This window comes from Hemiscyllium ocellatum, chromosome 9, assembly GCF_020745735.1.
Source record: "Hemiscyllium ocellatum isolate sHemOce1 chromosome 9, sHemOce1.pat.X.cur, whole genome shotgun sequence".
Taxonomy (NCBI): Eukaryota; Metazoa; Chordata; class Chondrichthyes; order Orectolobiformes; family Hemiscylliidae; genus Hemiscyllium; species Hemiscyllium ocellatum.
In genome coordinates this window covers 73,096,440-73,109,380 of record NC_083409.1, presented here as the reverse complement: position 1 = coordinate 73,109,380, position 12,941 = coordinate 73,096,440, and the positions used below count along the sequence as shown (strand labels likewise).

Below are 12,941 nucleotides of genomic sequence, written 5' to 3'. Positions count from 1 at the left end.
AACTTCAACTTTTAGATCTGGTCTATCCTTTTCCATCACTATTTTAAAATGAGCAGAATTATGGTCGCTGGCCCCACTGACACCTCAGTCACCTGCCCTGCCTTATTTCCCAAGAGTAGGTCAAGTTTTGCACCTTCTGTCATAGCTACATCCACATACTGAATCAGAAAATTGTCTTGTCCACACTTAAGAAATTCCTCTCCATCTAAACCTTTAACACTATGGCAGTCCCAGTCGATGTTTGGAAAGTTGAAATCCCCGACCATAACTTCCCTGTTATTCTTACACATATCTGAGATCTCCTTACAAGATTGTTTCTCAATTTTCCTCTGACTACTGGGGGGTCTATAACACAATCCCAATAAGGTGATCATCCCTTTCTTATTTCTCAGTTCCACCCAAATAACTTCCCTGGATGTATTTCCAGGAAAATCCTCCCTCAGCACAGCTGTAATGCTATCTCTTATCAAAAATGCCATTCCCCTCCTCTCTTGCCTCCCTTTCTATCCTTCCTGTAGCATTTGTATCCTGGAACATTAAGCTGCCAGTCCTGCCTATCCCTGAGCCATGATTCCGTAATTGCTATGATATCCCAGTCCCATGTTCCTAACCATGTCCTGAGTTCATCTGCCTTCCCTGTTAGGCTCCTTGCATTGAAATAAATGCAGTTTAATTTATTAGTCCTACCTTGTCCCTGCCTGCCCTGACTGTTTGACTCACTTCTGTTCTCAGCTGTAGCCGTCTCAGATCGATCTCTTTACTCATCATCTCCCTGGGTCCCACCCCTCCACCTTGCTAGTTTGAATCCTCCCAAGCAGTTCTAGCAAATTTCCCTGTCAATATACTAGTTCCCTTCCAATTTAGGTGCAATCCGTCCTTCTTGTACAGGTCACTTCTACCCCAAAAGAGATTCCAATGATCCAAAAATGTGAAGCCTTCTGCCATACACCAGCTCCTCAGCCATGCATTCATCTGCTCTATCCTCCTGTTCCTGCCCTCACTAGCTCATAGCACTGGGAGTAATCCAGATATTCCTACCCTTGAGGACTTCCTTTTTAAATTTCTACCTAACTCTCTGTAATCTCCCTTCAGAGTCTCAACCGTTTCCCTTCCAATGTCGTTGGTTCCAATGTGGACAATGATCTCCTGTTGGCCCCCCTCCCCCATGCGAACATTCTGCACCCTCTCTGAGACATCCTTGATCCCGGCACCAGGGAAACAACACACCATTCTGCTTTTTCTCTGCTGGCCACAGAAATGTCTGTCTGTACCTCTAACTACAGAATCTCCTAACACAATTGATCTCTTGGAAGCCGACGTACCCCTCATTGCCTTCGAGCCAGTCTCTACATTCCCCTGAGAATCCATCACCCCCTACATTTTCCAAAACAGCTTACCTGTTTGAAATGGGTATATCCACAAAAGACTCCTGCACTAGCTACCTACCTCTCTTACCCTTCCTGGAGTTAACCCATCTATGTGACTGTATCTGAGACTTTCCCCCCTTCCTATATCTGCCATCCATCACATACTGTTGCTGTTGCAAATTCCTCATCGGTCTCCCCAACCGATCCACTCGATCTGATAAGATTCTCATCCAACAGCATTTATGGCAGATATAATCTGCAGTAATCCTGAAATTCTCTTTAAACTCCCACATCTGACAAGAAGTACATATCATTGCAAAGGCCATTTTTGCTCCTTCACAATCTACAGACCTAGAAAATAACACCGTCTTATTCCTCTACAAACACTGCTCCAGGTTAAATTAATAGCTATGGCTTATATTTTAAGTTTAATCAAGAGACTTATCTCCAAAAACATATAATCAAGAAAGAATCCATTATATTCACTACTGCAGCTGACTTAAGTCCTTTTGTATTTCAAATTTCTGAAGCTTTTCCCTATTTAGAAAGTAGTCTGCACCTCTATTCTTCCTAGCAAAATGCATAACACTTTCACATGCTGTATTCCATTTACCGTTTTGCCTTCTATCATAGAAAAATTAAACTCACTTATACATTTAGATTGACCAGGCTCCACTTAGTGACAGAGATTGATTAATGCAGGTAGCAACCAAAGTCTACACCAATCAATGACTTGAAGATGCCAATGCCCTAGATACATCCCAGCTCTTCAATGTGAGTTCAGAACTAGAACTAGGAAAAGGGAGCAGCTGAAGATCAGAGTCCAGCTCTGAAGATAACATGTCAGGAAGGAAAGTCAGGGGAAAGTTAGGAGAAAGTGGCAGGAGACAGTGATGGCAGTGGGAGAAGGGGAAACTGAAGGTACTTTCAGAAGTGTTGGGGAACAGGTCATTTGTGCAGGCAAGCCACAGAAATGGACATTCATGGTAAATATGTGAAAATGAAACTAGAAGTGTTACTTGGTTGTGCTGACGAGTGTCAAGCGAGTTGAATAAGTTAAGTAGGGACTTACATTCGTAACCAGTTTTCAGTTAGCACCAATTTATTGAATTCCTGTAAAGTCACCCTGAAATGTCAGACCACAATTGTTTCCCCCAAAATTTCAACAAACATTAAAGAACTAAGGATGAAGGTAAAAAAAGATTGCTTCTCACTGCCTTTCTTCCTTTTTCTAGGAGTCCTGTCAAAAACCTTTATAGTGCATTTTCCCTATTACTCTCCAAGGTGCTAAAAACTAAAAGCAAATATGGAAATTAACCTAGAAGTTTATGTAATTGAACTGGATGAGGAAAAGTGAGATATGTACTCTTAATAAAAATTACCATCTGCCATATTATGTATATATTTATCATACAAATGTTCAAGCTGTAGAAGCTGAAGCTGTCCCCACAGAAGTACGTCAGTGATTCATTCCAAGAGTCAGCATCATTTATAGATTTGCTATTCATGCTTTTCTGTCAAATAAATACTCGTTCCCTCCTATTCTCTTCAGTGAGGATTAAATGTATGATATAGATTTTATTGTTCTTAAATATGTCCATCACCAATGGAATGAATAGGTCACAATAAGAAAGTGTTTTAGGCTTGGTAAATGCCTGTGTGTGTAGTAGGAGACAACAAAAAGTATTGCCGGTCCAATGAGTTGCAAAGAAACAAACTATCCTCCTAAATCTACCTTCACATCCATATGATGTTATTCTCACGATTAATAATAGTCAGGCAGATCTTAAAGACCATCTGTTCATTAATACTGCTTTCAGTCTTCTGCTAGCCTACCAGTAGAAAATGTAATTAAAAAGTTGTTACAATTCCCATAGAGACTGATAACCTTTAAAAAGATGATTTCCCAATAGCTGATGATAAGAACTGAAGAACAAGATTCATATTTTATGGCTTTTGCTGCAACTGGAAATCCAAAATCAATTTAAATTAAACATTACTTAACAGGTTCTAAGGAAGAGAGCATCTGAGTTGGAAAGATAAATGGGAGGTGGGGTAGTGCTGGGGGAAAGTAGTTGAGAGTGCAGTAGGTGAATGGAGGTGGGGGTAAAGGTGAAAGGTTGGAGGGGAGAGTGGTACAAATAGGTGGGAAGGAAGTTGGACAGTGGGGACAGGTCATGAGGATAGTGCTGAGCTGGAAGGTTGGAACAGGGGTAAGGTGGGGGGAGGGGAAATGAGGAAACCAGTGAAATCCACATTGATGCCATGGGGTTGGAAGGTCCCGAGGCGGAAGATGAGGTGTTCTTCCTTCAAGCTTCAGGTGGTAAGGGAGTGACAATAAAGGAGGCCCAGGACCTGCATGTCCTCAGCAGAGTAGGAGTGGGAGTTGAAGTGTTCGGCCACGGGACAGTGGGGTTGGTTGTTGCGGGTGTCCCGGAGATGTTCTCTGAAGCATTATGCAAGGATGCCTCGGGACCCTCCAACACTCCATCAATGTGGATTTCACCGGTTTTCTTATTTCCCTTTGCCCCACCTTACCCTAGTTCCAACCTTCCAGCTCAGCACTGTCCTCATGACCTGTCCCATCTGTTAAAATTCCTTCCCACCTATCTGCACCACCTTCCCCTCCGATCTATCACCTTTACCCCCACCTTCATTTACCTATTGCACTCTCAGCTACCTTCCCCCACTCCCTCCCATTTATCTCTCCACCCCCGAGGCTCCCAGCCTCATTCCTGATGAAAGGCTTTTGCCCGAAACGTCGATTTTCCTGTTCCTCAGATGCTGCCTGACTTGCTGTGATTTTCCGGCACCACATTCTTGACTCTAATCTCCAGCATCTGCAGTACTCACTTTTGCCTAGGTTCTGAGGAAGGGTCACTTGACCTGAAACATTAACTCTGATTTCCCTCCACAGTTGTTGTCAGACCTTTTCCACCAATTTTTGTTTTTATTACTTCACATGCAATTAATATGTCAAATTTGTTAAATAATTAATGCAACCAAAATATGTCTTACAAAATCTCTTTCGTGATGTACCATGCTTCTGGAGGATATGTAAAACTGTAGGAATTGTTGCACAATCACTATGTGGCAATTCAGATGTCATACAATCATTAAAAGTGCCACAAGTGTCCAATATCCTTCAACAATGATTGCAACACCTGTGTAATTTTTCTAGATCTGATTATCATCAGCAAGGCACTCCTCAGCAAATTTCCATTCCCAAAATCTGTAGGAGTCTCATCTGCTCTGTTCCCTTTCACATGAGCAGAATACAACTTTTAACAGCATTCCGCTTGGTCAGTAACACAAAGCAGTGCACCTGTTGGGTGCCAGTGAAGTATGCTGCTTTGGCTGGATTGTCAAGAGTGTTATTGGAGCTACATTTATCCAGGAAAGTGGGGATTAATCCATAAAATCTTTGTATGTCTTGTTGTTGGTGCTTTGGGAAGACAGTCAGGAGGTGAGCTACTCACCACAGAATTCCCAGTCCAACCCTGCTATTGGAGTCACAATATTTATTTGGCTGATGAAAACAGATGTTTCTGGAGAAACTCAGCAGACCTTGTAGCATCTGTGGGAAGAAAGCACAGTGAACTTTTCGAATCTTGTGACTCTTCACCAGAAGGGTCACTGGATCCAAATCATTAACTGCTTTCTCTTCACAGATGCTGCCAGACCTGCCAGGTATATCCAGCAAATTCTGTTTTTGTTTCAGATTTCCAGCATGTAAAGTTTTTTTTTATTTTTACTCTCAGTTCAGACTCACAGGACAATAAACCCTGTGTACCTTTCTGGAGGCTTGTGTGAAATTTGAAAGCTAGCTTCATATTTACATTGGTTACATTATAAACTGTCAATTTATTCTGGAATAAAACTTCCCTTGTGGATCATGCAATTCAGGTTGACCACTACCTGCATTAATCAACCTCTGCCACTAGGTGGGGCCTGGTTGACCTAAGAGTACTATATGGGTGAGTTTAATTCTTAAGGTATATTTAATAATATATTTCATTTTGCTAGCTATTTCATCTAGGAATGCTAAGTGCTGCATATATGGTACAGTTTTTCAACATGTATATTATTCTTCTTCCTAGTGGGAAATGTCTTAACTCTGGCTTTAACGTAGGGTTCCACAGGAATCAATTATTCACTTAAAGTTACTAAAAGGTGCTGTTGTAAGGACAGTGTTCCTATCTCTGAGCTAGGAGGTCTGGATTCAAGATCTGCTTGTTCCAGAGGAGTGTCTTAACAAAATCTGAACGGGTTGTTAAGGAAGCATCTATACTCCAAATATGCAGGGGGAAATTTAGGAAGTTTTCAAATGCAACAAAACTTGGAAGAATTATAACTGTGATGATCACCTTATTGGGGTTGTATTATAGATCCCCCAATAGTCAGAGGGAAATTGAGAAACAAATTTGGAAGTAGATCTTAGTTATTTGTAAGAATAATAGGGTGGTTATGGTAGGGGATTTTAACTATCGAAACATAGACTGGGACTGCCGTAGTGTTAAGGGTTTATATTACTTACAATGTGGAAACAGGCCCTTCAGCCCAACAAGTCCACACCGACCCACCGAAGCGCAACCCACCCAGACCCATTCCCCGACATTTACCCCTTAACCTAACACTACATGGCCAATTCACCTAACCTGCACATTTTTTGTACTATGGGAGGAAACCGGACCACCCGGAGGAATCCCACGCAGGGGAAAATGTGCAAACCCCACACAGTCAGTCGCCTGAGGCGGGAATTGAACCCGGGTCTCTGGCGCTGTGAGAGAGCAGTGCTTGCCACTGTGTCGCCCGTGGTTTAGATGGAGAGGAATTTGTTAAACATGTACAAGAAAAATTTCTGATTCAGTATGTGGATGTACCTACTAGAGAAAGTGCAAACCTTGACATACTCCTGGGAAATAAGTCAGGGCAGGTGACTGAGGTGTCAGTGGAGGAGCACTTTGGGATCAGTGACCATAATTTTATTAGTTATGGAAAAAGATAGACTGGACCTAAAAGGTAAAGGGACAGCTGGAGAATGGGAAGCCTTCAGAAATGAGACAACAACAGTGAAGAGAACATATACTCCTGTTAGATTGAAAGGAAAGGCTAGTAGGTATAGGGAATGCAGGATGATGAAAGAAATTGAGGGTTTGGTTAAGAAAAAGAAGGAAACATATGTCCAGTATAGACAGGACAGATCGAGTGAGTAATTAAAAGAGTATAAAGGCAGTAGGAGTGTACTTAAGAGGGAAATCAGGAGGGCAAAAAGGGAACATGAGATAGCTTTGGCAAGTTGGATTAAGGAGAATTCAAGGGGTTTTTACAAATACATTAAAGACAAAAGGTTAACTCGGGAGAGAATAGGGCCACTCAAAGGTCAGCAAGGCGGCCTTTGTGTGGAGCCGCAGGAGATGGGAGAGATACTAAATGAATATTTTACATTAATGTTTACTGTGGAAAAGGACATGGAAGATATAGAATGTAGGGAAATAGATAGTGACATCTTGAAAAATGTTCATATTGCAGAGGAGGAAGTGCTGGATGTCTTGAAATACATAAAAGTGGATAAATCCCCAGGGCCTGATCAGGTGTACCATAGAACTCTGTGGGAAGCTAGAGAAGTGATTGCTGGGCCTCTTACTGAGATATTTGTATCATCGATAGTCACAGGTGAGGTGCTGGAAGACTGGAGGTTGGCTGATGTGGTGCCACAATTTTAAAAATGTGGTAAGGACAAGCCAGGGAACTATAGACTAGTGAGCCTGATGTCAGTGGTGGGCAAGTTGTTGGAGGGAATCCTGAGGGACAGGCTGCAATGTATTTGGAAAGGCAAGGACTGATTAAGGATAGTCAACATGGCTTTATGCATGGGAAATCATGTCTCACAAACTTGATTGAGTTTTTTGAACAAGTAACAAAGAGGATTGATGAGGGCAGAACCATAGATGTGATCTATATTGACTTCATTAAGTTGTTTAACAAGGTTCCACACGGGAGACTGGTTAGCAAAGTTAGATTAGATTAGATTACTTACAGTGTGGAAACAGGCCCTTCGGCCCAACAAGTCCACACCGACCCGCCAAAGCGCAACCCACCCATATCCCTACATTTACCCCTTATCTAACACTACGGGCATTTTAGCATAGCCAATTTACCTCACCCGCACATCTTTGGACTGTGGGAGGAAACCGGAGCACCCGGAGGAAACCCAGGCAGACACGAGGAGAACGTGTAAACTCCACACAGTCAGTCGCCTGAGGCGGGAATTGAACCCGGGTCTCTGGCACTGTGAGGTAGCAATGCTAACCACTGTGCCACCGTGCCGTTAGATCTCATGGAGTACAGGGCGGCACAGTGGCTCAGTGGTTAGCACTGCTGCCTCACAGTGCCAGGGACTTGGGTTTGATTCCAGCCTCAGGCGACTGACTGTGTGAAGTTTACACGTTCTCCTCGTGACAGCATGTCTGCGTGGGTTTCCTCCGGGTGGTCCGGTTTCCTCCCACAGTCCAAAGCTGTGCAGGTCAGGTGAATTGGCCATGCTAAATTCATGGCATTTAGCATTAGTCAGGGGTAAATATGGGGAGTGGGTCTGGATAGGTTACTCTTCGGAGGGTCAGTGTGGACTAGTTGGGCCGAAGGGCCTGTTCCCACACTGTAGGGAATCTAATCTAATCTCAAAAACTAGCCATTTGGATACAGAACTGGCTCAAATGTAGAAGACAGAGGGTGATAGTGGAGACTGGAGGCCTGTGACCAATGGAGTGTCACAAGGATTGGTACTGGGACCACTACTTTTCGTCATTTATATAAATGATTTGGATGTGAGGTTAACAGGTATAGTTAGTACGTTTGCAGGTGCCACCAAAATTAGAGGTGTAGTGGACAGTGAGAAAGGTTACCTCAGCTTACAGCGGGATGTTGATCAGATGAGCCAATGGGCTGAGAAGTGGCAGATGGAGTTTAATTTAGACAAATGAGAGGTGCTGCATTTTGAGAAAGCAAATCTTAGCAGGACTTATACACTTAATGGTAAAGTCCTAGGGTTTGTTGCTGAACAAAGAGACTTTGGAGTGCAGGTTCATAGCTCCTTGAAAGTGGAGTCGCAGGTAAATAGGATAGTGAAGAAGGCGTTTGGTATGCTTTCCTTTATTGGTCAGAGTATTGAGTACAGGAGTTGGGAGGTCATGTTGCGGCTGTACAGGTCATTGGTTAGGCCACTTTTGGAATATTGTGTGCAGTTCTCATCTTCTTCCTATCGGAAAGATGTTGTGAAACCTGAAAGAGTTCAGAAAAGATTTACAAGGATGTTGCCAGGGTTGGAGGATTTGAGCTATAGAGAGGGGTTGAATAGACTGTGGCTGTTTTCCCTGAAGCATCGGACGCTGAGGGGTGACCTTATAGAGGTTTATTATATCATGAGGGGCATGGATAGTGTAAATAGACAAGGTCTTTTCCCTGGGGGGGGGGGGGGGGCGCAGTTCAGAACTAGAGGGCATAGGTGTAGGGTGAGAGGGGAAAGATATAAAAGAAACCTAAGTGGCAACTCTTTCACAGAGGGTGGGTGTGTGTGGAATGGGAGGCCAGAGGAAGTGGTGGAGGTTAGTCCAATTGCAACATTTAAAGGCATCTGGATGGGTATATGAATAGGAAGGTTTGGAGGGATAGGGTCTGAGTGCTGGCAGGTGGGACTGGATTGGGTTGGACTGAAAGGTCTGTTTCCGTGCTGTACATCTCTATGACTCTGACTCTATAACAGTGTAGAATGCCAAAAGAACATCAACAAGTTTGTGGAGTGTGCAGATAGGTGGAAGATGAGTTTCAATGTGCAGAAAAATGTGAGGTGATGGTTTTTGGTAGGATAAAATACAGGGTACAATTCTCAAGTGAGTGCAGGAACAGGTAGACCTGGGTATATAAGTGTACAGAAGTTGCAGGACAGGTAGAGAGCAATAAGTAAAGTATATCATACCTGGTTTTATTGATAGGGACATAGAGGACAAGAGCAAAGTGGTGATGTTGAACTTACGTAAGACACTTGTTAGACCTCAGCTGGAATATTATATATTGTTTTGGAGGTCACAATACAGGAAAGATGTGAAAGCATTGGAAAGAGTGCAAAAGAAGTTTATAAGAATGGTTCCAGAGATGAGGAACTTCAGTTATGAGGATAGATTTAAGAAGTTGGGAATGTTCTTCTTGGAGGAATGTAGTTTGAGAGAAAATCTGATTGCAGTTTTCAAAAACATGAGCAGCTGATAGAGTAGAAAGGGACAGATTGTTCCGGTTCACAAAAGGATCAAGACCAAGAGGGCATGGATTTAAAGTGATGTGCGAAAGAAGCAATGGTGAAGTGAGAAAGAGAATAATTAGATATTAGCATTTGGGTATGGAATGCACTGCATGGATGTGTTATGAAGGCAGGTTCAATTGAGGCATTCAAGGACATTGAATGATTACATGGTAAAATATAATGCGTAAGAGTTAGGGGAAGAAGCAGAAAATTGGCACCAAGTAATGCTAATCATTTAATGAGATATTGCAGGCATGATAGGCCAAATGACTTCCTAGTGAGCTGTAACACTTCTGTGATTCTGTGAATTTTCTGTTCAAAATGCTACTGAGCTTTCAACATACAATCCAACCAGCAGAAAGGTGTCAAGATGTGGACCAAAAGATAAATCAGGAGATAGAAAAGATATGTAAGAAACGTACTATTACAATAATAAGAGGAAACTTCAAGATGTAGGTGGACTGAAAAAATCAGGTTGGTAGCAGATCCCAAGAAAAGTAATTTGTGGAATGTTTACGAGATGGTTTTTTGGAGCAGCTTGTGGTAGACTCTACTAGGGAATCAGGCAATTCTGGATTTGGTGATGTGTAATGAGACAGGCTTAATTAAGGAACTTAAGGTGAGGGAACCCCTGTGTGCAGTGACTGGAATATCACAGAATTCACCCTGCAGTTTGAGAGGGAGAATCTTCACATATAAAGGCACAATGCACTGAATGGTCTCATTCTGACCTGTAACAATCTAAGGCTAAGAGTTTGGAGATTCTTCATTAGAATTCAGAAGAACATTCAGAGGAACTGAGTTCTGATGAAGAGTTGAAAATGTGTTGCTGGAAAAGCGCAACAGGTCAGGCAGCATCCAAGGAACAGGATATTCGACATTTCGGGCATAAGCCCTTCATCAGGAATCCATCTGCAGATGCTGGAGATCAGAGCTGAAAATGTGTTGCTGGAAAAGCGCAGCAGGTCAGGCAGCATCCAAGGAACAGGATATTCGACGTTTCGGACATAAACCCTTCATCAGGAATCCAGATCAGAGCTGAAAATGTGTTGCTGGAAAAGTGCAGCAGGTCAGGCAGCATCCAAGGAACAGGATATTTGATGTTTCGGGCATAAGCCCTTCATCAGGAATCTGACCTCCAGCATCTGCAGACCTCACTTTCTCCTCTGATAAAGAGTTGCTGGACTTTAAATGTTAACTCTGCTTTCTTCCAACAATTGCTGCCAGACCCACTGAGTTTCCCCAGCATTTTCTGTTTTTCTTTCAGATCTTCAGCACATGCAGTTCTTTGCTTTATGCTGTATTTATATGGCTGGTCCAGTTACCCTTTTAAACTCTTTCATAATGTTAAAGATCTTTGTTAAATAAGTCCCTCTTTTAAAGGTTATACCTGTCAGCAAGGGTTGAACAAGCTATCAGTTATGGCAACATTCTGTGAACTTTTTGTTTGCATTGTTCTAGCTTTTCACAGATTCCATATGTGGTGTAACCAAAATTTCATTCAAGTTCAACAGAACTTCTTTATTTTCCCATTCAATTCCTGTGGAAATAGACAAGTGCTTGGTTTGCAGCTTTTATAGCTTTGTTAACTTTATCCTTGGCTTCTTACTGCTCAGAATGAGACCATTTGGCTCATTGTGTCTTTACATGTGAATCTGTATCCCTACACCCCTCGAGTCCTTTGTTTCTCTACCCCATTAGATATTAAAAACACATGGTCCCCTGCAAAAATATGCTACTTCACACTTATCAGTGTCAAAATTAGTTGTTTGCTATACATAATGGATAAGCTGACATGAAGAGAAATATTTTACAAATGGCTGAGATTGCAAATTTGTGTTGCTGGAAACTGTTGCTCCAGTTCTACCTAATTTTCCTGTTTGGAGATGTTATTACACAACTCTAGAGCAGGTGTGACTTGATCCTAGGCCTCCTAGCTGAGAGTAGGAGAATTACCTCTGCACCACACTATTCTATACTTTTAAAGGGCTGGTGAGAAGTGTGAAATGCAGGCTGTTACTATTCTATTAGCTTCTTTAGGAGCAATCATAATTGGAATTTTAAGCATTTCTCAGGCAAGCCAGAATAGTCTGCTACACATTAATGAATAGTTGTCAGATTTTCCATGGTGTCCGACTTTATGCGTTACCTTCTATATCACAAGGTCAAGTCCTGCACCTTGGATTGATGACCATGGCTACTTTCCACCACCTTTCATCTCCTGATCTTCTAAATCTTGTAAGGAACTGTCTGCTATATATGCCAAAAACGTGACAGGATCCAAAATGTTGGTTACCTAGGTACTTCCTTTTGCATCTGGTTCCAGGAAGGTAGCTCCCACCTCCTAAAGATGTATGGTGCCACGAATTGGTTGTTGAACTCAAGGTGGTCAACTGAATTTACAAATAATGTTAAGAGAGTGATGGAGCTGAGGTGCGTGGTTGGAACCCAGAATTCACCTGAACTTTGGGTTCCTGAACTCCTCTTTGTCTAAAGTTTTCCTGAATCTGCTGGACAATGCTTGTAACCATTTACCTATTTACCTATTTTTCCCATTTGGAGAGATAAAATAAACATTGGAATAGAATGGTGGGGTGGCTGAATGGAGAGAAGGAGGGGATAGGTCACCCTAAAGAAATTGTGAGTTCACACTGCACATAATCTCTCTCTTTTCCACAGGATTTGAATTTTTTGAGGTCAGTGCCAAAGAAAACATCAATGTCAAGCAGGTCTTTGAACGTCTAGTAGACATCATATGTGAGAAAATGTCGGAAAGCCTGGATTCTGATCCTTCAATGGCCAGCGGCAGCAAGCACACAAGGTTGACAGACAACGCACCATCAATGCAGCAGAACTGTGCCTGCTAGTGATCTCTCACTTTGGTGACCTCTAACCTTTCTGTGCTTTTTTTCAGTTTCTCTTTATAGTTGCATGTGGTATGGATATGACCAAATTCTTATTTATTTAAAGTTATATAAATAGTAGGACTAAGATATTTATTTGTTATTCTTCAAAATATGTTTGAATGTTGCTGTAAGAGATTTACTTATCATTATATAAAGTGGACATTCAAATTGTTAAAAGTTCAACTATACTATAAATTAATGTTGACATAGGTGTACTTAAAACTAAATCATTATAATCCTTATGAATTGGAATTTGAGACATTACGGCAAAATCTTTCGGCGCTTGTTGTAATTAATTTATTTTCTACTGTCTTTTGACTTGAGAAGCTGTAAAGAAGGCATTACCAAGTAGTCAATCCTCGTAATACTGTA

The 12,941-nt window shown here is 42.0% G+C and overlaps 1 protein-coding gene across 1 annotated transcript in view; it reads left to right on the top strand.

Moving 5' to 3' along the window:
• The window catches only part of rab3b (RAB3B, member RAS oncogene family), a 159,966-nt gene extending 147,360 nt beyond the window's left edge, over window positions 1-12,606 (top strand). Inside the window, exon 5 of the mRNA XM_060829827.1 lies at window positions 12,343-12,606. Coding sequence (XP_060685810.1) covers window positions 12,343-12,530 — 188 coding nt within the window. The 3' untranslated portion in view covers window positions 12,531-12,606. The remainder of the gene's footprint in view (window positions 1-12,342) is intronic.
• The last annotated feature ends 335 nt before the right edge of the window (window positions 12,607-12,941 follow it).